This window comes from Rhinolophus sinicus, linkage group LG06, assembly GCF_036562045.2.
Source record: "Rhinolophus sinicus isolate RSC01 linkage group LG06, ASM3656204v1, whole genome shotgun sequence".
NCBI lineage: Eukaryota > Metazoa > Chordata > Mammalia > Chiroptera > Rhinolophidae > Rhinolophus > Rhinolophus sinicus.
Genome location: NC_133756.1, coordinates 155,521,959 through 155,547,407, shown reverse-complemented (window position 1 = coordinate 155,547,407; position 25,449 = coordinate 155,521,959). Strand labels below are relative to the sequence as shown.

At 49.7% G+C, this 25,449-nt stretch overlaps 1 protein-coding gene and 1 long non-coding RNA gene across 2 annotated transcripts; both read left to right on the top strand.

Moving 5' to 3' along the window:
- Positions 1–159: 159 nt before the first annotated feature.
- Positions 160–5,771, top strand: YPEL4 (yippee like 4). Its single transcript, XM_019715422.2, has 6 exons — positions 160–299; positions 713–1,300; positions 3,639–3,962; positions 4,116–4,159; positions 4,489–4,597; positions 4,791–5,771. The coding sequence occupies exons 3-6, from the start codon at positions 3,822–3,824 to the stop codon at positions 4,878–4,880; spliced, it is 384 nt and encodes a 127-aa protein (XP_019570981.1). The 5' UTR covers positions 160–299; positions 713–1,300; positions 3,639–3,821; the 3' UTR covers positions 4,881–5,771.
- Positions 5,772–7,489: 1,718 nt separating this feature from the next.
- On the top strand, positions 7,490–17,024 carry LOC141572271 (uncharacterized). The gene is made up of 3 exons (XR_012497595.1): positions 7,490–8,166; positions 9,017–9,220; positions 9,308–17,024. It is a non-coding gene; the product is annotated as an uncharacterized LOC141572271 (long non-coding RNA).
- The last annotated feature ends 8,425 nt before the right edge of the window (positions 17,025–25,449 follow it).

The window sequence follows — 25,449 nt, the reverse complement described above, 5'->3', positions numbered from 1 at the left end:
AGATAGCACTGAAAGGCGTGAGTTCTTCAAACGACACAAATTTGGCATGCGTCTCTTGAGCTATCATAATTTAATAATAAACCCTCTCTGGGTTTCAGGGTATCAAGCTGAGAACATACTTTTGAAATAACAGCAACGGCTGTTTACTAAGTTCTTATCAGGTGCCAGGCACGTTTTAGCTATTTACATGTCATCTCACTTTGCTGCACATCTCAGTGAGGTAAATATTGTTAGCTTCATTTAGCAGAAGAGGAAACCTGGGCCACAGAGAGGATCAGGAACTTGCCCAGTGGTTCCTGGTGAGTATATTGGCAGAGATGGGATTCTATCTCAGGTCTCTTTGAAACCAAAGCCAGACACTGGGACCACGCCTGAAGGTGCAATTCAACTGCTGTTTTGGGAGCGTCACCCCTGCACTTAGGCTTTGTAGTCCTGGGGTGAACAGAGGAACTGCCGCCAGGACCTGCCTCAGAAAGTTTACAACCCGGTAGAGAACCTTATGTAATGCGGGTGTCTGCGTTCATGAAGCACGAGCAATTTGGAGATAGTTGATAAGAGGTTCCCACACGTGAGATGTCGCATTTGCTCTATGACTCCTTGGTGGGGTAGGCGATTAAGCTGAGGCTTTGAGGTTTGCAAATGCCTGGTACACGCTTGGGGGCACAGTTTACCATATGTGACAACTAGTATGTCTTTCTTTTCTCTGCATCAGGGCTGGTGTCCATCGGAGCTGAAGTGAGGAATGTATCATTTTGAATGCGTGCAGGCGCCACTCTGCATCCATCTCTCACCGTCACTTGCCTTGCCACCTCCTTTCCTCCAGCCCTGCCACCCGTACTTGCCCAGCCCTGTCCTTCCCCCAGGTTCTCCTTGGCCACACTGCCTTCCTCCTCAGTAACCAGCCTCTCCTCTTTCTCGTCCCCTCCTGGTCCTGTCCCTCTGCTCCCAACCCTTGCCCCACTCCCCCATCCCCATCCCTCGATTCCTGCCCCCCCCACCCGCCTCCTGTGTCTCCCAGCCCTGCTCTGACGTGGGAGGGGGGTGGGGGAGGGATGACTCACACTGTTATTGATGCAGCTCCACCACACACAGCTACATTCACCCACAGACCGAGGTCCAGACGGCAGACAACCTCTGGCCCCCCAGCAGCTGGCCAGCTTTGCAGCCCGTCCTGAGCCCCTATTCCCCTCCCTGCCCCCATCCCCTTCTCAATTGAAGGAGCGGAAAGAGAAGAGAGAAGAGTGAGCAGAGAGATTGAGGAAAAGAGAGATAGACGGAGATCTCTGGAGCAGACCTCAAGGTGAGGGGGCAGCCCTTCTCCAAATGAATTTTTTTTCCCCTTTGCAAATTTCCTCCTCCTGCTGCGTGTTGCTTTCTCCCCTTTGCAAAAGCATTATTCATCCACCCTTTGTCCTCCCTTCCCCCTCCCTGCTGCCTCCGCTCCGCTCTCAGAGCCTCCATCCCTCTCCAAGCGCTGACGGTTCCCGCACTTATTTCCTGGCAACTTTGGCTGCAGCATTAGGCATCACTGTTTATTGTTTTGCTGCTGGTGTGGACCCCCCAAAGCCCGCCCAGGGAGCTGGCTGTGCTGCTAATGATTTTGGACCATACCATGCTGAGAATGCCAGCCCAGAGGGGGCCGAAGCCTCAGAGCAGATGAGAAAATCCATTGTGAGCAGGTGGCCTCCTCCCTTTTTTTCCCCTCCCGAGAGGCATGGGATTCGAACCTGGTTCCTCCAGCCTCCGCCTCTGGGCCTCTGCTGTCGGGGATGGTTCCCCGGCACCCCCACCCCAGTCCTCCCTCTCCCGCCTCCCACGGTCCATCCCCGGCTCACTTGGGGAAACATCCTCTCCCCAGCACTCAGCTAGCTTGCCTTTGTTTTTTCCCCAGTCATTTGCCCAATGTGCTTTTCCCTGCGATCTGAGATGGGGAAGAAATGACCCCTCCTCCCCCTCCTCTGAGTGTTCTCTAGCCTTCTCCTTGCTTGATGGGGAAGCATTAGAGAAAGGGGGCGGGAGGCGTGACGGAAGCTGGGGAAGGAGGTAGAGCAGGGACCTGGCTGGCCCCCTCCCCGGGCCCTTGAAGGTGTGCTAGGTGGAGCTGCAGAGGGGTACTTGCAGGCAAAGTTGGAGGCCGACTAGTGAAGTGGACGCTGACCAGTGTGCTGGTGAGGAGGGCCCATTTCCTGCGGCCAGAGCCCAATGTCACCCTGAACTCAGCCCAAGGTGTCTTCCTGGGGCCCAGCCACAGGGAGAGGACCTGAAACTGAAGACGGGCTCTGATGGGGGTTTAGTGGAGAGACTGCCTGATGACCCCTGGAAAAACGAACAGCTGGGCCACTAGCAGCCACCGCAGACAGGATGAGAGCCCATTTGCCCGACTACTCAGAGCCACGTTGCCTGTTCAGTTTCGTGGCCTAGCGTTGCCAGAACACCCAGCTGGCACCTCTGAACCAGACTTGGGCTATGCCACCCACCGTGGGGCCTGAAGGGCCCATGAAGAAGGCAGAAGCTCACCTGCTTATCTGAGCCCACAGAGGACACCTCCCTTCCTATCCTCTGACTCCGTCACCCTTATCCACTTGGGGGTGGAGTTTGGACAAGTATCAACGTCTTTCTCAAGATTCGTAATCAGAACCCAGCAATTATTTTCCTTCTGTCACCCACAGAGGCATTGCTGTTTGTCCCTGCTCCTGGGAGGTGGAAAGAAACATTCTCTGCCTTGTGCTCCAAAGCACAGCTTTTGAAAATGAGAGTCCCCCTCTTGCTACCTGTTGTGGACGTTAACCCCACACTACACCACCCGGCCCTGCTCAGCCCGGAAGTGCTGTCTTCCCTGTGGTCCCCATTTCCCATTGGTGCCAGCTGTCAGATCTGCCTTAAGGACAGTTTCTGTCCTACAGCTGGGAGCCTAAGTCCTTAACTGAGGGCAAAGGCAACAGTAAGGAGCAGTAGAGAGAGGCCAAGGGGCTCCGAGTCTGGGAAGGCAGCAAGGTGCTGTCTCTGGGTCAAAATGAGTGGACCAAGGGTCAGGACCGGGCAGCAGCCACATCTGATGTCCTGGGCACCAAAGGAGGCATCCATGCAGTTCTGCTTCGCAGAGAGGACCCTGCCCCCAGGCGCGGGCTGAAGCAGGGTGTAAGCCAGCCTGCTCTCCCTCCCTCTCATCATGCCCCTCTTCCCGCACAAAATGTATTAAGGACCAACTGCATGGCAAATGGAGGCCACGGAATAGAAAAACTGCCAGGAATCCCCAACTTTTAAGACTTTGAGCTCCAGACCCTATCGGAGCGTGTGGAAGGCAGATCCTCACCAAAGAACTGAAACCAAGGCGAGCACTGCAGACGTCGCTCCCATGGCAGCATTGTGCCCGCAGACTGCTCCCATTGGGACGTGGTGGAGGCTGCGCCCGTCCCACGAGGGAGACACCACCTCCCCGGCTATGGCCCCCCGAGGCCAGGCTTGCCCGAGCAAATGGGAATCCAGGGGCCTGGGAGGCTCAGTGCGACTGAATGCTGAGGGTTGATGGTGATAGGGAAGTAGGGGCGGGGTGAGGCAAGCCCCATCTTCTGCATTCCCTCAAGAGGGGCTTCTCATGAGGTCACAGCTCTTCTGACGCACCTTCCCCCCCTTCCCAGGTGACTTTCATTTCTATCTGGTTCACGTCTGGGGGGGCCCTGGCCGGGCAGCCCCCCACATTCCTCCTGCCCTGAAACACGGCTCTAGCCAACCTGCTCCGCTGCTTTACGTGCGACCGCCTGTGTGGGGGCTGCACAGCGCCAGCCCCTCCAGCCCGCCAGGGCATCGTCCTCCAGCCCGTCATGCCCAGCTGTGACCCTGGCCCAGGCCCTGCCTGCCTCCCCACCAAGACGTTCCGTAGCTACCTGCCCCGCTGCCACCGCACTTATAGCTGCGTCCACTGCCGTGCACATCTGGCCAAACATGATGAGCTTATTTCTAAGGTACTGCCACTTCCTTCCTCTCCCCCACCAGGCTTGTCCAAACTCACCTGGGGTGAGACAAGGTACCCATCCTCCCTCTTCCATGCCCCGGGGGATTCAGGCAGTGGGGCCGTGGGCCACCCAGTAGTCACTGTCTGTCCTGTGTCTCCACAGTCCTTCCAAGGGAGCCATGGCCGAGCCTACCTGTTTAATTCCGTGTGAGTCCACCCCCCTTGTGCGTGCGTGCTTGCGTGTGTGCATAATTCTGAGAAAGGGGGTTAGGCACCAGAAGGTGGCCTCGTACCTTCTGCTTTTCCTCCCCTCTTGCAAAGGGGTTCAGAAACTCAGTCTGGGGAGTATGGGAAAAACTGGACTCACCACATTGAAGAAGGCCCAGGCACTAGCCATAAAGGGGAGAACCGCTGAAGGCAGGGCTTCCAGTTGGGCAGGGTAAACTCTCCAGGTGGAAGAGCTCTTGGGCTACCTGGGGGTTGGACTGACAGAGCAACCCCATTGGGTGCTGGGCCCTTCCTGTTTCCTGAGACAGGGTCAACGTGGGCTGTGGGCCAGCTGAACAGCGCCTCCTGCTCACGGGGCTTCACTCGGTAGCTGATATTTTCTGCGAGAGCTGCAAAACCACACTGGGCTGGAAATATGTAAGTAGCTGGGAGATGGGCCTCCATGGACCTCCAAGCCCCAGGGACCACGTCAGGTCTTTGCGTGGTCCAGAGGTTAGAGGGTAGGTCTAGGAGGACTGGGTGGGGGGACTTTGGGAGCAGGTAATACAGGTGATTGGAGGGCCTGGAGGGGAACTGCGTGGTCCCACATTCACTGCTTCCTCTCCACCAGGAACAGGCCTTTGAGACAAGTCAGAAGTACAAGGAAGGGAAGTACATCATTGAAATGTCACACATGGTGAAGGACAACGGCTGGGACTGAGGGGCAGGCAGGCTGTGCCCTTTCTCCGCATGCCCCACCCTCCCACACCTGTCCCCTGGCCCTGCCAAGCAGTCCATACCAGCATGAGTACTGCCCCACCCCTGGGGGGGACCCAGCTCCCACCAACCCCTCCCGCCTCCACCTCATTACTCCCAGGCCTCTTTGGAACAGGGGTCTGGGGTACCCCAGGGGTGCTCAAGGCTCAGGAGTGGGCAGCAGTCAGGGGAAGACAGAACTGAGGAAAAGGGATGGTTGTGGGCCCTCCTAGTCCCAAGGTCCGGTAAATTGAGATGATGGCAGGGCGTACTCCCAGGCAGAGAGGACCATGGGAGGAATCAGGTTTTGCTCCACCTCTTTGCGTGAACAGAGGACAAACCTGGAGTCATGGAGCTGGTAGATTCTAGGCCACAGAATAGCAGATGAGAAAAGGCTTGGGTTGGAGTGAAATTCTGGCCTAAGACACTGGGGGATACCAGTCTCTGAGGGTGAAGTATCCCACCCCACTGGTAGGAGAAAGGATTCGGGGGTGGAGGGGAAAATCCCAATCCCAGGCCCTGGGAAATAAAGGAATCACAGGGGTTTCCATTTCACTCCACTTGTTTATCTTGGCACTAAAGAGGCACTTTCGAGTATCTAACCTTTGCCATTGGGTGGGGTGGGGAAAGCTGCCCCTGGAACAGCCTCCACCCCCAGCTGGCTGTTTCTGGAGCGAGCAGTCTTTATGGGCATTACCTGAGGCCCAGCCACTGCTCCCTGGGACCCAGTCCCTTGGAGGGGAGGTGGGAAATCAGTGCTACGGGGCCAGGCTTCCTCGTGGCTGCCACCAGCGAACGAAACTTTTGTATGATACATAGTGTTTGGGTCTATTTTTTAATAAAAAGGGGAAAAGCAGCTGTGAGGCATTATCCTCTGACTTTCCTTCCTCGAGCTCGTACCATGTAGTCACATTACTCCCTTCCCAGGGGCCTGTTCCTTGGTGCCACTAGGGGGCAGCAATTATTTCCACCGGGGCAAGACCCCAGTGGAGTTTTACTGGCGCTGGGTATCCAGGGGGAGTTTTCCCTTAACAAGAGGAATGGCTTTTGTGAGCGGTATCCCAGCTAGACCATCCAAAACCAGAGGGTCTTCCAGAGCCCTTGACAACGAATCAACTTTTGCCTGGATCCAGGAATGGATACCTGGAAGGGGCTCATCCCTGAAGAAGGGTGTTCTTGGGTCCCATTCTTTCCACCTGGTTCTGTAATGTTTTGGTCAGCTCATGGCAGCACTTAAGGCTAAAAGGAAAATCCATCGGCCAAGGTGGCTGCCCTGGCGGTTGATACGCGATAGAACAAAACAGCTCAAAACTGCAGCATCAATGCAACCGTGTGACCCAAGTCCAATTTCAGGAAGTGATGTGAAATTCCTATTATTGTTGGGTCACTAACAACTGCAGGGAGGGCTGTACACATCATAAAAAAATCATTTTTTGTAAGCTAGCTTGTTATTTCCAGACTCATTCATTGACATTGCAAATATTTGTAGAGCAACTATTACTCGCCAGGCATTGTGTTCGGCACTGGGCACGCAGTAGAGAACAAGGCAGCCATGGCCTGACTTCATGGAGCTTTTGGTCTAGTGCAAAGACAAACAATAACCAGGCAATTCCAGTAGGTAACAAAGGGCTCTGAACATAAGCATAAGCTTGGGAGCTTGCAGGAGGTGCTTAGCCTAGACACGAGGAGTCAAGGTAGGCTTCGCAGAAGTGAGGACTATGATGGCTCTTTACGGATGAGAAGTTGGGTGGCAAAAGGAAGTGAGAGGAGGGGAAATATTTCAGGCAGAGAACTACCAAGTGGCTTCAAGCTTAGCCCATTTGAGGAGGAAATGTTTCCTATAGCTGGAGTGGTATAGGTACAAGTGGGTGAGAGATGAGATGACTTAGGCAAGACAGGCAGTGGTCATAAACAATTTAGGGAATCTAGATTTCATCCCAAGAGCACTGGGAAACTGAAAAGTTCTCGTTTTTTAACAAGAGTGGAGTGGCATCAAATGGCTGTTTCATGCCCAGAGAAGAGACTCAAATGGAAATGTTAACAGACTGAAGTAACGGACATAAAGCAAACTCTGTACCACCTCAAATACTACTGTCAATGGAGAAGCTGTCTGGGCAAAAGAATGGAAGAGAACAGAAGACACAGAAGTGCAAGAAGGCAAATGCAAGCCATTAAGGAATATGTCCAGCACCCCACCTGAGAGGCTTCGGGAGGGAGTCTGTCCCATCGTTCAGTTTCCGCACGCCTCGCGATGCCTAGAGAGCCTCTTCAGGCTCCAGCAAGGGACCCAGAACCCTGTCCTGCTGGGTCTTATTTCTTGCACCAAAGTTCTGGAAGGTTTTTGAAGCCCCAAACTCTGACCTTGAAAATTGGGCACATGGGCGGCCGGTTAGCTCAGTTGGTTAGAGCGCAGTGCTCTCACCAAGGTTGCTGGTTCAATCCCCACATGGGCCACTGTGAGCTGCGCCCTCCACTAGATTGAAATAACTACTTGACTTGGAACTCATGGGTCCTGGAAAAACACACTTAAAAAAAAAAAAAGAAAGAAAGAAAAAAGAAAATTGGGCACAAACTAGCAGCTTTCTTAAAGATCCTCAAGTATGCCTCTTTCAATTTAAGAAGTTCTTGTTAAGCCAAGTAGGCACTGTGGGAAACAAAGGAGTAAACGGCAGTCAGTCATTGCTCTCAAGTTCCTTGTAACCTCTCCTGGAAGGATCATTCTGTGCACTTGACTCAGAAACCTATTTAGTCTCTAAGATCAGCCCACGGGCAATGCTGTCCAAATCGTGGATGCCCAGGCAGGTATACCCTCAAGAACCAGTATCAAATACCTGTGACCAAGAGGGGTCGTGCTGGGAATTACAGGTGGAGATGAGGTCTCCTTTCTATGTCCCAAGGGCCAGGAAAGGAGCCACAGGTGTGGAATGAGACCAGGAGGGTCCTGAATCCCATGTCCTTGTCCCCAGAAAACAGTCCTTTAGGTTAGCTTTTCCCTTTCCTGTGTATCCCTTTTCTCATGGAGGTCTACTCAGGCAGGTCCTGACAGGGAGTCTCCCAATCTTCTCTACCCACCCTCCAATCCCAGGCCAAGTCTGGGGACTCCTCCTCCTTAGACCAACAAGCCACCATTTTTCTCTCTAAAGACTTGAGACTTTGGAAGATGTCCTCATACAACCAGCAGATGGCATCAAAACCCTCTACCCCTCAGCTCAGGCAATCTTCCAGTTGAGACCGTACCCAAATCTCTTCAGGTAGGTCTACAAAAAGATGGGGGTGAGCTGTCAAACAGGAGTGTATCTAGGCTCTGCAATTTTAGAGCTGCATAACCTTGGCTAGACTGCTTAAACCTTCTGGTCCTCAATTTTTTTCATCTGTAAAATGGGGGCATTACTTGCCAAGAAGTCATTAGTGTTCACAATGACGTGTCTGGCACAGGGAACGCATGCGGAAGTGTTTCCATAAATGTGACCTATTAGTCTGACTATAATTGTGAGGCTTTTCCCTTTCCCACCAGGGTAGCTGATTGGCGCCCAGATGGGAGAGGAAGTCTCCACACTGAGGAGGCAGCCGGCGCTGGTAGCACCACACGGCCAATGCCCTTTTAACATTGCACTGCTAGTGGTAGGTGCAGACAGTAGCACAATGTGAAAAGAGCTCCGGCCTGCAGCAGAGGCATGCCGGCCCTGCCTCCTCGCCCCTTCTCCCAGTCCCTGGCCCACTCAGCCTCCCTCTGCCCCTTCTCATCTTCAGTACAGCCTTTCCTCCCTTCTTCTCCGTCCTCAGGGTCAATCTCTAGTTCTCTCCACTCCTCCTTCTCCCTTCTCCCTTCTTCCTCGTGCCCTTCCCAGTACTGAGACCCCCTTTTTCTTCAGGTTTTGAGGTGGGGAACAGAGTCCAGGGAGGCAGCTGGATACCTTGAGTTTGGCATTCAGTCTTTACAGGAAATGAATGGTAGAAATCCCAGAAGTTTGGGGGACACTCTCATGAAGTTGTGTTTACCTGGATTAATATCTCTGCCAGCTTCCATTCTGGAAAGGAGCTTGCTGACCAAGACCAGAGACTTCTGCTCTTCCCTACTCTAAAGCTGTCTCTCCTTTTTAGTTTAAAGGGGAGTTCTAGGCATCAAGGGGACAACCTAAGATGAAGCTTCAGGACCAGAGGGTGGGGGACTATAGTCACAGTTCCCCACGCAGCACCGAGAAGCTTCCAAGCCTGGCGGTGGAAGCTGCGGGTGACGCTTCACCCCTGCATCTCTGCTCAGAGGTCTTCAACATCCATCTTATAGATTCAGCCTGAAACAAAATGGTGAGGGTGATTCCCTCTTCTACTGAGCAGTAGGAATAGGCTTTCGCTGGCAGTGGGATTATAATCTGAGCTTCCTGTTTTATCCAGGGCCTCCCATTAAGAAGTCTTCAAGCTCACCTATAACTGCCCCATCCTGCCCTAGTGGAGGGGGCTTCAATGCTGGATGAACAACCCTGACTGATTAAAACCCAAAGCCAGAAGACTGCCCTGGAGGGACACCTGGATAGCCAAAGGTTCAGCGCTCTTGCAGGGTGCACTCTTGGCTAGCGCTATGGCCCCAGAGGCCCAGCTCCAGTTCTGACCTGGTGAACTGTGTGCAGCCCAGGGGGGCAGAAGCATGGGGTGATTCCTCGACAGTGGTGAACAATGAAGGCCTCCGGGTGATGGGGAGGCCTGCGAGATGCCCTCCTCCCCACTCCCCAGCCAACAGGAGGGATGGAGGACAGATTTCCACTTGGGAGCTTTTCCTCTGGGCTTCCCCTCCAACCTTCTACTACCACCACCCCCTCAGGAAGCAGGAGAGATTCTCTCCCGCCTTCCCAGGCAGAGTCTGTTCCTGTAATCTGCAAACACGGGCCCTGTCCTACAGTTTGCACAGTTCTAATGGACGGAAACTAAGGCCCGCTAGGGTCAGTCACCAGGCCTCTCCTCCTGGGTTGGGCAAACCAGTCCCAGCTGGGAACTAGATCACGTCAACAGAGGGCAGAGGGGCAAAGACAGGACTGCCCAGCGAGCTTCAGGGAGACTACAGGAAGATTCTTCACCAAGGAGTGCCCAGATGTCTCCTTGGGAAGAGAGAGAGAGGGGGCTGGGGCCAAGATCCCCTCAGCTCTCACACCCAACTCATTCCAGAGCGGGATTCCCAGCGATTCACCAGCCAGCAGGGCCCCTCCCCCACCTCGGGCCCAGGAGCCATCCCCCAGCTCCTTCCAGAGGCGGTGTAGAGACCGAGGAGGAAATGGGGGAGGGGAGGCCCGGCTCAAGTTCTCTCCACTCCCCCTCCTCATTGGCCACCATCTTCCGGCCCCTGCCCCCCAGAGCAGCAGGGGATGGGGCCCAGCCTGTGGAAGGGAGAGAAAGGGCAGGTGGAGGGTTAGCTGGAGCAGCAGGGGCAGCGGCTGGCCCCAACTGTCTCCTCCCACCCCCTCCCCGCAGCCATGGCGACAGGAGCAGGAGACCAGGAGGGTCCTGAAAGCCATGTTCTGTGAATGGGATGAGAGGGGCAGGGGGGGAAGTGGGGGGTGAGGGGCGTTCTCCCTCAACACCCAACTGTGCCCCCCACACACACACCTCAAGGCTGGACCACACACGTGCACACACACAACTCCCAGCCACACTAGCTGCACAACTCAAACCTTAACTACACACTTAATCCAAACAGCAAGCACTGGAGTGTGAGCACACAGCTCCCCCCACATCGCCGCACCCCTTAACACCCCACAACTCCTTGCTCAGGGGCGGGCCGGCCACACACACACACAGCCCGTAGGTTCAGCGCACAACTTCTCAAGATGCAGAACTCCCTGCCCTGCTCCAGCCCTTCCGCCACAGCGTTCCCCTCTGAATACACCCGCCAAGGCCACACACCCTCATACACACCCGGGCAAGGACAGATGGCCCAGCCGCAGCCCAGCTCAGCAGAGCCCCCCACCCCTCCCCACCCACCACACCCCCCACTGGAAAATGACAGTGAAGCCGCCCCAACAAGACATGCCTAGTGCTTCCCAGTTACAGTTGTTTAAAAAGGAAAAGATAGAAGAGATGCCCACGAGTGGAAGAGAATGAAGAGGGGGGAAAAGAAGAGGAGAGAAAGAGCCCAGACCACCCCCTCCCCTCCCCTCCCCGAGAGAGAATAAAACCGAAAATCGGTGGCTTTACCCTTCTGGGAGCTCCCGATACCTACACATGGCTCTTCGTTAGGTTCCTCTGCCTGCCACCTCCTTCTTCCCGGGCTCTTTCTCTGCCCTTCCCTCCCTCTTGGCTTCCCTCCCCGGCCGCGCTCCCCCTCTCTCACGCCCTCTCGCCCCCCGCCAACCCTTCTCCCAGGCCGGGCTCGGATCCCCAGCGGCCGCGCCTACACCCGTCCCCCGGGACCGAGGGCCCGGGGCCGGCCGGCCGCAGCTCCCTCTCCTCCGCCGATCTGGCTCTACCCCCCTCGCCCCGTTTCTCCTTCCACACTCCCTGCCGTCCATCTTGAATACTTGGGATTCTTGAATGGAGTGAGCAGGATCCGCTCCCCCAGGCTCCCATTGGCTGTGGGTTAACCCTTTTGAAACGAGATCCTCCCTCCCATTGGCTGCCAGGCTCCCCTCTTCTCCCCCCACCCCCCTCCCCTCCCCCTCCTAACAGCCCGCGAGGTCAGGGCGCTCCCAGGAGCCCCCTCCCCAGGCCTCTCACCCCCCCATCCCCACCCCAGGACACCCCACTCGCTGCTCTTTCCATCACACTTCCCACAGTGCTGCAGGTGAAGACAGATCCGGTTCCCGCCAAATGTGACCCCAAGGTTGGATTGGCAGAAACCCTGTTCCCAGATGCCCCTTGTGCTGGACTTGGAGACCTTGGAAGATGCAAGGGGTGCAATTTCCTGTCCCCCTCCTACCCCTCCTTGACTAGAAGTACCTCTCCAACAGGGATTCCACACAGCCTTTAGCCTCACTCAAGGGTATCAGACAGATCAGCAAGCACTCCTGAACCTACCAGCCTCCAGGGCTGGCCAGGAAGAGGGCAGCTCCCGGAAGATCTGGGGCTCTTCAGAGAAGCTAATGCCCTGAGTGCCAGGCGGCAGGTCTGACCCCACGAGGAATGTGCAGCATCTGGAGCTCTGCTCAGTCATAAACATCCCCTGGGACCAGTCCAGCCCCTGAGCGCAAGGGCTGGGCTTACTAGGGGCCCTGAGTCGGGAGCCCCCAGAGGCATAGAGGAAGGAGATAACAGGGAATAGGACAGTGAGGTAGGCCTGGGGGTCGGGGTACCTTTTCTCTAGGCCCGAATCTGCCCATAACGTGGTTGGCCAGGTCAGCTTCGCCTTAGTTTCCTCATTTGCAGAAGATCGGGCTAGAAGAGCCCTGTCCTATAGAAGTTTCTGTGTGAAGATGGCAATGCTCTATATAGGTGTTGTCCACTACAGTCACCACTAGCCACATGTGGCTCTTGAGCACTTAAAATGTGGCTACTGTGACTGAGAAACTGGCTTTTTAATTCTATTTAATTACTTTTAATTAGGCACATGCAGCCAGCGGCTACCCATTGAACAGTGCAGGTCTAGAATCCTTGTTGTCTTGCTGGTGAAGAACATTCTAGGATTCTTGTTGAGGGGATAAAAATCCTTTCTCTTCGTCCTCAGGTACAAAATCCTCCAGATTCAAATCACAAATCACCAAGGGCATCAACCTCCAGATGAGGTTCAAATCCCTGCCACATTTGTCAGGAACCATTTCCTCCTAGCTGTCATTTCTGTTCTGACAAGGGAGCTGACGTACGCACACCCACGACACAGTGGAAGACTCGGGCTAGCTGGGAATTTTCAGGTTTGCCCAACCTTCTTGTTTTTTCAAGGATAGAAACCAAGATATTGACGGGTTGAGGATGGGGGGGAGGGAGGCCGCTTGCCCAGGAGCAAGGAGCAGCTTATGTTCTCACAAGTTAAAGCATACCCATAAACTTAGTACATCTCTTTGAGGCTCTGCACGCCCCCACACACGTACATCATTAAAGTTCATTCAATACATGTACTTCTCTCACCCAGGACAAATGTGAACTGGAGTTGAAATCATCCAATATGGCTGATACCAAGGGACAGCCAGCTCCATGGGAAGGTAACATAGGTCCCCCAAGCAGCATGTGAAAACCAAGAGCTCCCTGGGATACCAGATTACAAGATCGTGGACGGCCCAGAGGCTGCTCCCTGAATCCATGCGATTGAGAGACACCCTGGTGGCACCCACATTATGAGGAGAGGAGCTGCTGAGCCAGTGAAGACTGCTCTGGGCTCATCCTTGGATTGACTAGGAAGCAGAATTAGGAAGGGGCTGGGGCTACTGGAGGAGGGGAGGGGCAGAGTGTCCAGGATTCTGGTAGCTACAGGCTAGGACTGGTGCATATGGGGCCCTAACCTAGCAGAGAGAGAACTGCCACAGGGAGCTGGTTTGTATAGTATTCCTCCAATTCCCACTTCCTGAGGGCCTCTGCGTGGGTAATATGCTGCTGCTACGGGTGAAGGGAAGACACAGAGCTGCCTGGGGAATGGCTTTTGTCCTCAGTACTTCTTTACTACTAGGTGAAAATTGTTAAGTGACTTCTGGTGACAGAGGAGGGAAGAATTGCTCTCAATGGAGAATGGAATCTAAGAAGGTTTCCTGGAGGAAGTAGCAGCTAAGACTTGAAGAATAGACAGAATTTTGACACAAGAAGATGGGAGGAGGAGGACAAGGAAATGCCAGGGAGAGGAAACAGCAGAAAGGCTGAAAGGTAGGGAAATGGTGGGATGTGTTCACTATGGGCTGGAAATTCAGTGGGAACCTGGGCTGTATGAAAGCGAATAGCAAGAATGGAAAGGCAGGCTGGGACAGGTTGTGGAGGTCTTGAACACGTCCCTCTAGCCTCTGCTCAGCTCCAGTGACATCATGTTTCTTGAAGATGCCCTTACCCTTGTCTTGCCAAGAGACGCCTTCCACCTCTTCATCCAGCTACCCCAGTGCCTCCACCCTCAGCTCCCTGCTGCTTCCACCTTAGTCCGTAGGCCCCCTGTCTGTGTTTCACAAACATCCTTTCCAGGGCAGAGTGGACTCCCGCTCCCCATCAGGGGGTGGACTCTCCTTGGTCCCTCTCAACTCAGTCTCCAGTCTCTGGATTCCTCGTGCCCAGGGATGAGCTATGTACACAGAGAGGGCTTCCTTTTTCACTCTCCACCTTCCAAATCCCTACTTAGCCCTATCCCTTCTCAGGAAAGTTGAAAATGAAGGCCAAGAACAGCTAGACATGGTCTAACCTGTTATAGGAGTGTGTAAAAAAAAAAAGTACCCAGGAGCTATTTGGCTCCTAGCCACCCCATCCCACCTCCACATCCTTCCCTCCTCCTCTGGGCGTTCCATAATGCACCTGGGCTTTGCTGTAGCCTCCCTTCCCTGCCGTCCCCGCAGCAAGTCCAGGACCATTCTGGAGGTACCGCCTTTGCCTTCCTCCCCAGTCTCCAGAATCCTACCCAGATCTCTATTTGGGCACACCACATTGAATTGTTTAATTGTGAGATGGGAAGACCTCCACCTCTTGAAGGACTGAATCTGAAACATTGGCCAAGAGTTGCCTCCCTGCTTAAACATCAAAAGAGGTACTTGGTTGGTGATCACATGGCTCCTAATTTACTGAGATGATAGAGGACTTTCCTTGTGAGTCTCTTCAACTCCTCCTCCTCCCCCAATAAGATGCCGCTACATCCTTACCTTCCCGCATCTCTCAACCTCTTATGTGTCTGAGCACTTCCTGTGTGGAAGGCTCTGGAGTCCTGGGTGGGAAACATTCCTGGCCTGGAGGTGCTCACAGTGGAGGAGTACAAGACAGACATACAAAGAGGAAGTCAGACTGCAACGGTGCTACACGCAAGAACCTTTTTTCTGAGGCAAACCCATTTCCCTGCGGTCTTGATCCTATTCTTGCTTCATGAATTGCCCCATTTATTGCATCTCCAATCCCTCTCCCCGAGCCTAGAGCAAGGGTCAGCAAGCTACAGCCCACAGGCCAAATCCTGCCCTCTGCCTGTTGTTTTTGTAAATAAAGTTCATTGGAACACAGCCATGTCATTTAGTTACATAGTGTCTCTGGCTGCTTTCACCCTACAAAGGCAGAGTTGAGTGGTTGCAAAAAGAACCTATGGCCAGCGAAGCCCAGGACATTTACTAACTGGCTCTTTACAACAAAAGTTTGCCAACATCTAGTTGGCAGGCAGTTTTGGACCCTCTTATCTCAGAAAGATGTAATAGAACTCGAGAAAGTCAACTGCAATTACCTTGAGATGGGAATGGAAGGACACGGCCCATACTTCCCACCTCAGCCTACACATATGCTCAAGTCTTCCCACAATCTACCACGAAACTTCTCACAATGCTAGTTGGCTTTCTACATCTCTCCTTCATGCCCCACCCATCCTTAAACCCATGCAGTCTGGTGTCTGCCCCTAATTTCCACTCAAATCGTTCCCACTCGGACCACCAATGCCCTCCTCCGCCTTGATCCACCATTCTTTTCTAAGTCCTCATTGCACACAACCTCTCTTTAGCATTTGCCTCCATCGACTGCATCAGTCTTGAAATGCCCACCATTTCTGCATTGGATTACCTCCTGCCTCTCCAGCTCCTCCTTCTCCTGTGGGTCCCTTCCTGTGGGTCCTCTTCCTTCCCGCACTGCCTAAATACACACATTCTGCAAGGATTTGTCCTTGGCCCTCTTCTCCTCCACACTCTTTCACTGGACAAAATCATCCACACGTCTGAGTTCTGTAATCACTTCCACGTGGGGGCCTTCACAATATACAACTTCTGAACCGAAGGTGCCCGTATTTCTAACAGAAGGCTGCATGTCTTACTGACCAGACAAGCTGAATTTGCTCAACATCAAACACATCTTCCTACACCGCTGACCTCACCTAATCGCCTTTGCCTCTTCTTCCATCTGCCCCTTAATTGTTGCTGTTCTCAAGAGATCTGCCCAATGATCCTTCTCTCTTTGGGGGCAATTTCATCCATTCTTACAGTTGTAACATGTGTGTCATGTACCCCTTCCAAGTCTACATCTCCAGGTGTGTTTGCAGCTGCCTCCTTAGGTTCCCAAATAGATGTGTGAGGGAGACCTCTGATGCCTTTGCCTGCCCAGATTCCATCTCCCTTCTGGTAACTACACTTTAACGTTCCTTTGGGGAGACACCAATTCTTTACTTTTAGTCCCTGTGGTTAACATGAGGCTGACCCCATCTACCCCTTCAGGGGCAGTCACACAACCCAGGTATATTAGTTGTCTAGGGCTGTGTAACAAATTAGTCCAAAATATAGTGGCTTAAAACAACACATATTTATTTTCTCACAGATTCTGTGGGTCAGGAATCTGGGCAGGGTTTGGTTGGGTCCTCTGATCATGGTCTCTCATGAGGTTGCAATCAAAGTGTCACCCAGGGCTAGAGTCTTATGTGAAGGCTCAATGGGAAAGGATTTGCTTCCAAGATCACTTTCATACTTGTTGACAGGATTCAGTTCTTCAAGGGCTTTTGGACTGAGGGCCTCAATTCTTTGGTGGCTATTGGCTGGCAGCCACCCTCAGTTCCTTGCAATGTGAGTGTCTCCAGTATGGCAGCTTACATCATCAATGTCACCAAGAAAGTCGGCTAGCAAGATGGAAGTCACAATCTTTTGTAACCTAATCACAGAAATGAAAACCCTTCAACAGTGCCATATTCTATTGGTTAGAAGTAAGTTACTCAAGAGGAGGGGATTACACAAGAGTATGGTTAGAGGAAGTGGGATCGCTGGGGACTGACTTAGAGGCTGTCAACACAGCAGAGTTAGCCAACGAAATCACAGTAATTTATTCAAGGATGGGTATCCAATCAGAGTCTATCAGAATTAGGCCTGAGGTATTTGCTGGAACCTTTGGGAAAGTGACATTACTGGGGGTTGTTATGCTGGTGGAAGAATGTAAACTTGAAACTGCTGTTGACCAAAACAGGGTTTATGTTATGTGTAAAAAAATGAAAACATAATAAAGAACAAGAAAGCAAGAGACGGGGAGAGACAGATGCCTGATTATCACCTTTGATATAGCCATGCCTTGCAGCACAGAACCTCTTGAGTTTTTAGTTATGTAAATAAAACAAGACATTCCTTTTTCTGCTTACATTGGTTTCACTTGGGTTCTGTCACCCACAACCAAAAATTTCCTAACTAATGAAATGTCTCAGAGATACCTTGGATTCAGTTTGCCCAAACCCAATTTAATTATCTCGCCTTCACCTTCCCCTGTCACTCTTCCTAGGTTCTATTTTGCAGGTAAAAGCATAACACGAGGCTGACAACCTTTTGTCAGTCATTTTTGCTTTTCCTTATTTGTTGTGGAAATTGGAACAGCCCAACATGGGTTGATTTTATACAACCATAGGAGAGGTCTTCTGCTTTGCAAAGATGGGGGAAGCTCTAAGGTGACCCGGTGAAACACAGTTTTAAATATAGGTAGTAAACAAGTAACTCTAGATTTTTCTCCAATTCATTAGGATCTTAAAAAATTTCTGGATGTGAATCACATGATTTAGAGGATGAGAACAGTGTATCTGACTCTCATATCAAAACACACCATAGACTAAAATGAAATTTTGGCAAACTGCCTGGTTGAGCTTGTGGTTTGGAAGGCACCCTGGGCTGGATTTGTGAAAATGTTCATCTGACTCTAAAGCAGATTGAGAGAAATTGCGTTGTTTGAAAGTCAGTCATAACTTTTTACGTCTTTTCCCTTAGGGTTCCAACCATAATTCTAATCTTTACCTTCCCTTCCCTACGCCACCTTCATCCAAATTACCCTAAACCCTGTGTATCCTATGTCTCAGACATATCCTGTGTTCTCCATCAACCTGGGGTTTTGTATCACCTCTGAAAAGCTTTTTCTCTGACCTCCACTCCATCAGAGAGTGAATCCATAACACAAACCTCAGATCACTCATCTGCCCCAAGCTGTGATGGCTCCCTAGTGCCTTGACAATGTTTCCTAACCCTTATTGGGTCATGCATCCTTTTTTAAAAAGCTGATGAAACTGTGGGTAACTCTTTCCAGAAAATTCTGTCTTTTGTGTTTTGATGTACATTCCAAGGGAATCGTGAATCTTCTGGAGTCCGTTTATATACCTGCCCTCCTGATGACATACCCTCTCCTCTCCCTCCAGGTTAGACCTTCCCAAAGAATATGTTCCAAACTTCTTAGCATGGCATTCAAGGCCTTTCCAATTGATCGCTATCTGCCTTCCTAGCTGCACCTGTGCCTGGGGCAGTTAGGGTTATTTGGTATCGGATTCCCACCAGCCCAAGAGCCTCCCTGAGGGCATAGACTATGTCTTTTCATCTTTCCTTGTTCTATCTCCCCAGATAGAATGCAAGTTTCTTAGGACCAGCAACCAGAAAGCCCAAATTAGTGCTAAATTGTTGGTTCACTGCTAGAGTTCTTTTTTTTTCTTTTTTTCTTTTTTTAATTTTAATGTGCTAAGAAGATGGAACAAACACTGAACATGAGATCTAGCCACTTAAGAAACTTTTTACAGTGTGCAGTACAGTACTGCTGACCATCGGTACAATGGCGTACAGCAGATCTTTAGAACTTATTCATCTTGCTTAATTGAAACTTTATGTTGGTTAATTAGTAATTCCCCATTTCTCCCTCCCTCCAGCCCTTGGTAACCACCATTTAATTCTTTGACTCTACAAGCTTGACTATTTTAGACATCTCATATAAGTGGGATCATGCATATATCTCTTTCCATGACAAGCTTATTTCACTGACCATAATGTCCTTAAGGTTCACTCATGTTGTCACATATTGCAGAATTTCCTTCTTTTTTAAGGCTGAATAATATTCTGTTGTAGGTATATACCAATATACCATATATGTTTTTCCATTCAACTGTCAATGGACATTTAGGTTTTTCCACATCTTGAGTATTGTGCATAATGATGCAGTGAAAAACTAGATTTATTCTTTCAAGCAGCAAAAGGATTTTTAGGGTGGTGGCCCTAGCTAATATGATACAATGTCATATGCTCCAAATCTATATGTGGGGAGAATTTTGTTTTCAGTTCAGTGGACCCCATAGTACATGATACAGGGACTTCTCAGACCTGTGCCATGATTTTGGTTTAGAAAATATAGGTCCTCTTTGGTGAACTTACCACATTGTCCAGTTACTACTGCCAGAAATCCTTTTTTTGGTAGCTGGGGGCTCTTTGGGACCCCAGAGAAACTTAAAGAACTGGCCTAGTTGGTAGATTCCTAGGTGAGTTAATTGACTTCATATTAAAGCGCTCCTATGTCCCTCCAAAACAGACATTCTGAAGAAATCTGGGGCAAGAGAAAATTGCTCCTCCTGGCCAAGTTTCAGAATTCCCCCCTCATCTCTGTCCTCCCCTGCACACACTCCCACACACACTGGGGCATCTCATATCACATGGTGGGTAGTGGAAGGAAGACCTTATCAGTCCATAAAAGTGTACATTTTGGGGTGGGGAGGACGTGGGACAGGGACTCTGTTTGTCTTATATAACACTGTATTTCCAGTGCCAAAACAATGCCTAGTACATAGTAGGCATTCAATTATCACTTTTTGAATGGATGAATAAATGAGAAAATGATAGAAGTCAATGATCTTGGCTTCTAATTTATAAATGTTTATCTTCAAAAATCTCTACACTTTGTGGGCACTTGGTATCTTGTGATTTCATCCAACCATAAGCATTGAAGGATGTGGGTTCTACTAGACATGTCAGCACCAGTGAGATGACTTAAAATTTCACCCATGTGCAATATGTGCAGCATCGATAAATCAGATGCATTCATTGCCTGCAAGGACCTCACAAGATGGTATCAATCTGCTATGGTTTGGGTTGTCAGTTAAGATTAGATTCTACCTCATGACCTATGATGGCCACTCAAGCTCCAGCCAACATCTTTTATTCCAGCCAGCAGAAGGAAGGAAGGAAGACTGAAGAAAATGATGTGCCCCTCTTTTAAGGAGACCTCCCCAAATTACCTATGATATCTCTGCTTACATCCCATTAGCCAGAACTTAGTCACATGGCCACAGCTAGCCTCAAGGGAGGAAGTCTTTATTTCGGGTGGTCAAACTGAACATCAGAGGTTCTATTACAAAGGAAAAAGTGGGGAACATATTGGGAGAAACAGTCAAAACAGTTGGGGAGGTGGTTTGACATGGAAAGTCTGGCCTTTCCAAACCAGAGAAACCTCTCTGAACTCACGCCCCGACTCAAAGCTCTTATCTATGGAGTGATGGTCACCAGCCCGATGCCACCTGAGGGCAGAAGAGTCTGAGACATGGTTAGAAAGCATGGCTGGAGTCAGATGACTCCAGGTTCAAATGCGTCTCTGGACCTCTCCTTTCCTGCCTTTATAAAGGGAGGAAAACAATACCGATTGTGCAAGGTTGTGGTATTTTACTACTGGGAATCCCTTGGGATAGAATTATTACCCATGAATGGCGTGTGGAGAAGGGATAAAAAATATAACACACAATTTACCCTTTTAACCATTTTTAGTGTGCAGTGTAGTAGTGTTAGCTATACACACATTGTTGTGCAACAGATTTCTAGAAACTTTTCATCTTGCAAAACTGAAACGCTATACCTATTGAACCACGACTCCCCTTCTCCCTCTTCCTCTAGTCCCTGGCAGCCATCGTTCTACTATGAGTCTGACTACTTTAGATATCTCATATAAGTGGAATCAGACAGTAGTTGTCCTTTAGTGACTGGCTTATTCACTTAGCATAATGTCCTTAAGTTTTATCCATGCTGTAGCAGATGGCAGGATTTTCTTCTTTTTTTAAGACTGAATAGTAGTCCATTCTATGTGTAGACCCCATTTTTTTAATTCACATGTTCTTCATCCAACGAACCTTCAGGATGCGTCCACCTCTTGGCTATTGTGAACAAGGCGGCAAGACTGGTGATTCCTATCTGAGACTAATTAATACCAGAGACTGGTTGGTATCAGACACTACTTCTCTCCTTTGTTTCAATATCCTTCTGTGTGTGTGTGGGGGGGGGGCGCGGTTCTTCCTGGCTTTGTTTTGTTTTTTTCCTGTATGTAAATAATTGTTAGTTTAAACATCTTGGTGGAAACAAACAAGGTGGGTGAATATGGAATTCTATAGAAACTACATATCAATGAGAGGGAAAGGGAAAAGGCCCCAAGGACTCGAATCTATTAAATAGAGTATAGATTCTCTTTAGGTGGTCCATTAGATAAGGAAAGACAATCCACAACGTTGTCACATTGTTTAATCACTAGAGCAGCTAAAAGATGTTTACTTACATGAAAGGTACAGAACCATCACCCCAGCTGTGACTGAAGCCATTCATCATGGCACCCTAAATCCTGACCCAAGGGTCAAAGGCCTGGGGCAGCAGTGAGGAAGAAAGACCACCCAACACAAATGTGTAATTCCTATGCTTAGCGACAACTTGTAAAGGCAAAACCCTAGCTGATAGTAACAATGAGAAGTGATGCTCTGGTATTCCTTCCCTCCAATGGTTTCCTGAGGAGACACATAAAATAAGACAAACATCAATGTCATCATTGTAAAATAAAATCTTCACCCAAGTGTGGACAGGGCATTCTTTGAATCAAAAGTGTTTGCTGCACACTTATAGGCATAGATGGTGTCCGAGAAGCACGGACTGAATCAGGTTCCCAAAGAGCTTCCTAGTAGGTGGAGCAAAAAGGCAAATACGCACGGACACGGTATGGGAAACGCAGGGCAGTACATGTTCAGCACCGTGTTTGGAGAAAGAAAGGGTAGGTGCCCCTGGTTGGGAAAAGCAGAGAACGCGGCTGAGGGATGGGGGTTTGCACTGGGCTTAGAAGAATGGCAGCAGTTAAATAAGTGAACAGGGGTCAGAAAGGCATGTTTTGTTTTGTTTTGCTTTGTTTTGGCCAATATGTATTGAGTGCTAACTCTGTGGGTGCTAGTCTCCGTGCTTGAAGCGGAGGACAATGACGAAAAGACATGGTCTCTGCCTTCCAGGAGGTTTCCAAAATTATTTCAGTGGGGAAGCAGATTTTTCTAATGAGGCCCATTTTGCCCTGGCCTCACCCTCTGAAGGCACCCCAAGGGCATGTCCAGGACACCCAGTCCCCACAAAGCACAGCTTGAGGAGCAGTGGTTAGGCATCCAGAACTGACAATCTGGCTGTGACAGCAGCCCAGGTGTTGGCTCTGATGCTGTACCCTGGAGCCACCAACAGTCAGGCAAGCTGTGACTACACCAACTCGGAAGGTCCTCTGCGTGGCCATTCTTCAGCACCCTCTCCTCTCACCCTGGCTGCCTGGTGCCAGGCATTTTCTGCTCAGTCCCTGACCCTTGACCCTTAGGCCTGGTGTTTGGTCTCCCACTGTGAGGCTCTTTCAGACTTTGGCTCTTAAGCTGATTGAGGAGAGAAGATAAGGAGGAAGTGCCAGTGGGGTTTCCAAGACAAAATGCTCAGCAATAAACTGGCTCTTCAAACGGAGATGGTGAGTTGGGGATTCCCTGGAATGGAGGTGGGTGGGGTGGGAGAAGCACTGGGATCCTGGGATATACAAATAGCAGACTCTGGTTTGAATATCTAGTTTTCCAGCTGGGTCACTCTGAGCAAATTATATCTTAGAGGCTCTTTTTTTTTTTCATTTGCAAACCTGGCAAAATAATACCGAGTCACAGGATTATTGCAAAGTTGCAATGAAATACTAAAAATGAAAGCCCATATGGGGCACATGGTAAAAGCCCAATTGAAAAGGGGTTATGCATGGGAGAGAGTGGGAGAGCTGCCACGAGCTCTCAGAGTGTGTAGAGAGAAGAGCAGAAGGCTAGCTGCTCAGTCTGGGCTTGCCCATGTTTGTGATTTTGGAAAGGATTGATAGATACTCAGCTAAAACTCGGCTTCATATTCTGAGGAGCCATCAGCGGTCACTCAAGAAGAAATGGAAAGGAATGGGGGAGGGGGCTGGGAGGCCAGGAGGTGGGCTGCACACCCAGTCTGTCACTCCAGGATGATGGATGAGCCTATTCCATGGCTTGTAATGAGTGCTGACTAGCTCTGAGATTCTTCCCTTGAGGGAGTGAATGTTCCCTGCTCCTCCATGCCAGGAAGCCTCCCTCAGGGATGGGGGCTGGGCTGAATGTAAAGTTTGCCCTGAAAGTGGCATAAACTCTCAGAGGCTAGTGTGCATGTGCTTTTGTACGTGTGTGTGCATGTGAGTATATACGTATATTTGTGACTTCTATATCAGTGTGAGAACATGTCTGCATATATGTATGTTTGTGTGTACTAAATTGTATATGAGCATGCATGGGTGCTAAGTTGCTTGTCAAGACAAAGATTAAATATGCAATGAGAGGAATATGTAAAATGCTAGACTTTTGTCTGGGTCACTTGAAGCAGACTTTCAGTTTCAAGAAGTCACTTGACTGGTCCCTCTTAGTTTTCCAAATGGCAGACCGCCCGTCCTGAGGGAAGAAATAGCACTCCCTGAGGTCCCTGATAGCCAAAGCAGCTCAGGAGGAGGAGTCCCAATTTGCATACAGGTTTTTCTGGATAAGGGGAATTCATATTTCCCCAACATTTCTTGCAGAGATTCAAAATTGTAGAGAGCTTTTGGGAAGGATGAGAATAATTTCAACCAAGACTTAGGACAAAGAATATCAGTAACTTCTCTAACATAAAATTACCTTCAGAGAAATGGAATCTAGGTTCCTAAGCATTGGGGTCGACTCCCAACTCCACTGTTCACCATCGATGAGACCTTGAAGGAGTAGATTAATTGCTCTCTAACGCTTCGTTTTTCACCCACAAAAAGGAGATGAAAATGGCGTGGTGCTATCATACATTATGCAAATTTGAATTATGCAAATGTGAAAAACTTCAAGTCCCCCTAAATTTTAAAAAATCATCAGCATTGCTTGATTTCATAATTGGTGCACCGAGTGGGGTGTAGGCTGTTTACGACTATTGCCGCGTGACAGCATCACTTGAGCTGCAAAAGTAAGTAACTGCCATCAATGTTCATGTCCTATGAATCAAGCTATTGTTTATGTTCATCATCACTTCTGATAGTGACATTAATGACTAATGTGCTGTTATTTTAATTTTCAACATTATCATTTAAAATATTTTCTGTATCCTAGAATGATGCTATCTTAGAGTTCATTAAGTGGTGTGAGTGCCAAAAAACATTCTCCAAAATCAATAACTTTGTAATGGAAGTTAGATATGATAAGACACTATGAAAAAGCCTAAATAACTGTCATAACATGCCAAGCAGTTACCTTAGGAGTGTCTACTCTGTGAAACATAGAGATTTTAGTATCTGGTAAATAAGAACTAGCACAAAGACAAAAATATTCTACAGAGGTTGAAAATTCCTCTCCCTACCTTTTACAACTATTCTTCTGGAAAATATAGTGTCCAATTATGTATGCGTGAGTCTTGAATTATTTGATGTCTTAAGTAACATGTCCTTTCTGTAAGGTGTCATCTCCCCTTAAATGAAATTATATAACCCATGAAATTCTCAACACAGCCCCACTTGACAGTTTGGTAAGCGCTCAATGCGCGTTAGTTTTGGGCTGTTGTGGTTCTCAACCTTGGCCCTAAGGGTTTGTAGGGACCAGGCTGGTCTGACACAGTGTGGCTCAGGTCAGAAGCCATCTGAATCCAGGCAGAACCTGAAGGTATTGATCTTTGGGAAACAGTGGCTGAATGAGGGTGAACTGTAAACTTTGGAATGAAAGTTGAAATCCCTATAGTGGTTGTTTAAGAACCTGGAACCTCCCAGGACGTTGCAAGTGTCCAAAAGGCTATGCCAGACAAAGTTTCAACAGCGACACCTTGTGGCAGCGAGGACTAACTGCAGCGGACCCTTACACTTAAGGTTCTTTCTCAGAACAGCCTCAACCAAACCATGTGAGGAGGATTGTGTCCTTGGGGAGGGAAAGCAGATCACTGGAACTTTTTCTATCCCAGGTTACTACTGCAGGGCAGGGCGGAAGGGTGGGGGGCGGGTCTTAGATGTGTGTGTGTGTGTCTGTCTATGAGTGTATGGCCCTCTTACTTTCTCAAAAGTGACACACGGCCGGGGGAAGAGACGGTTAAGTATGCCAGAGAAAGCAGAAAAGAGTAAAATTACATGCAAGCAACTTGAAACTTCACATGATAAATTGTTTCTAACATTATGATACAGACAAAAAAGCTCTTTAAGGAAAATCTCAAAGCAGCAAGTTGCTGGGGAAAGTTGCTAATACTTCCCTACAAATCTGTAAGACCATTATGGCAGATTGGAAAAGTGATCACAATTATTCATGTTTTTTTATATCCATGCCTTTTGCAAAGTGCCTTTGCAGGTCTTTTCTTTAAAAGTGGAGACTTTTAGTTGTTTTGACTGGGACACAACTTCCACCTGTGTAAGACACACATTGTCAGCATGTAGAATGCTCC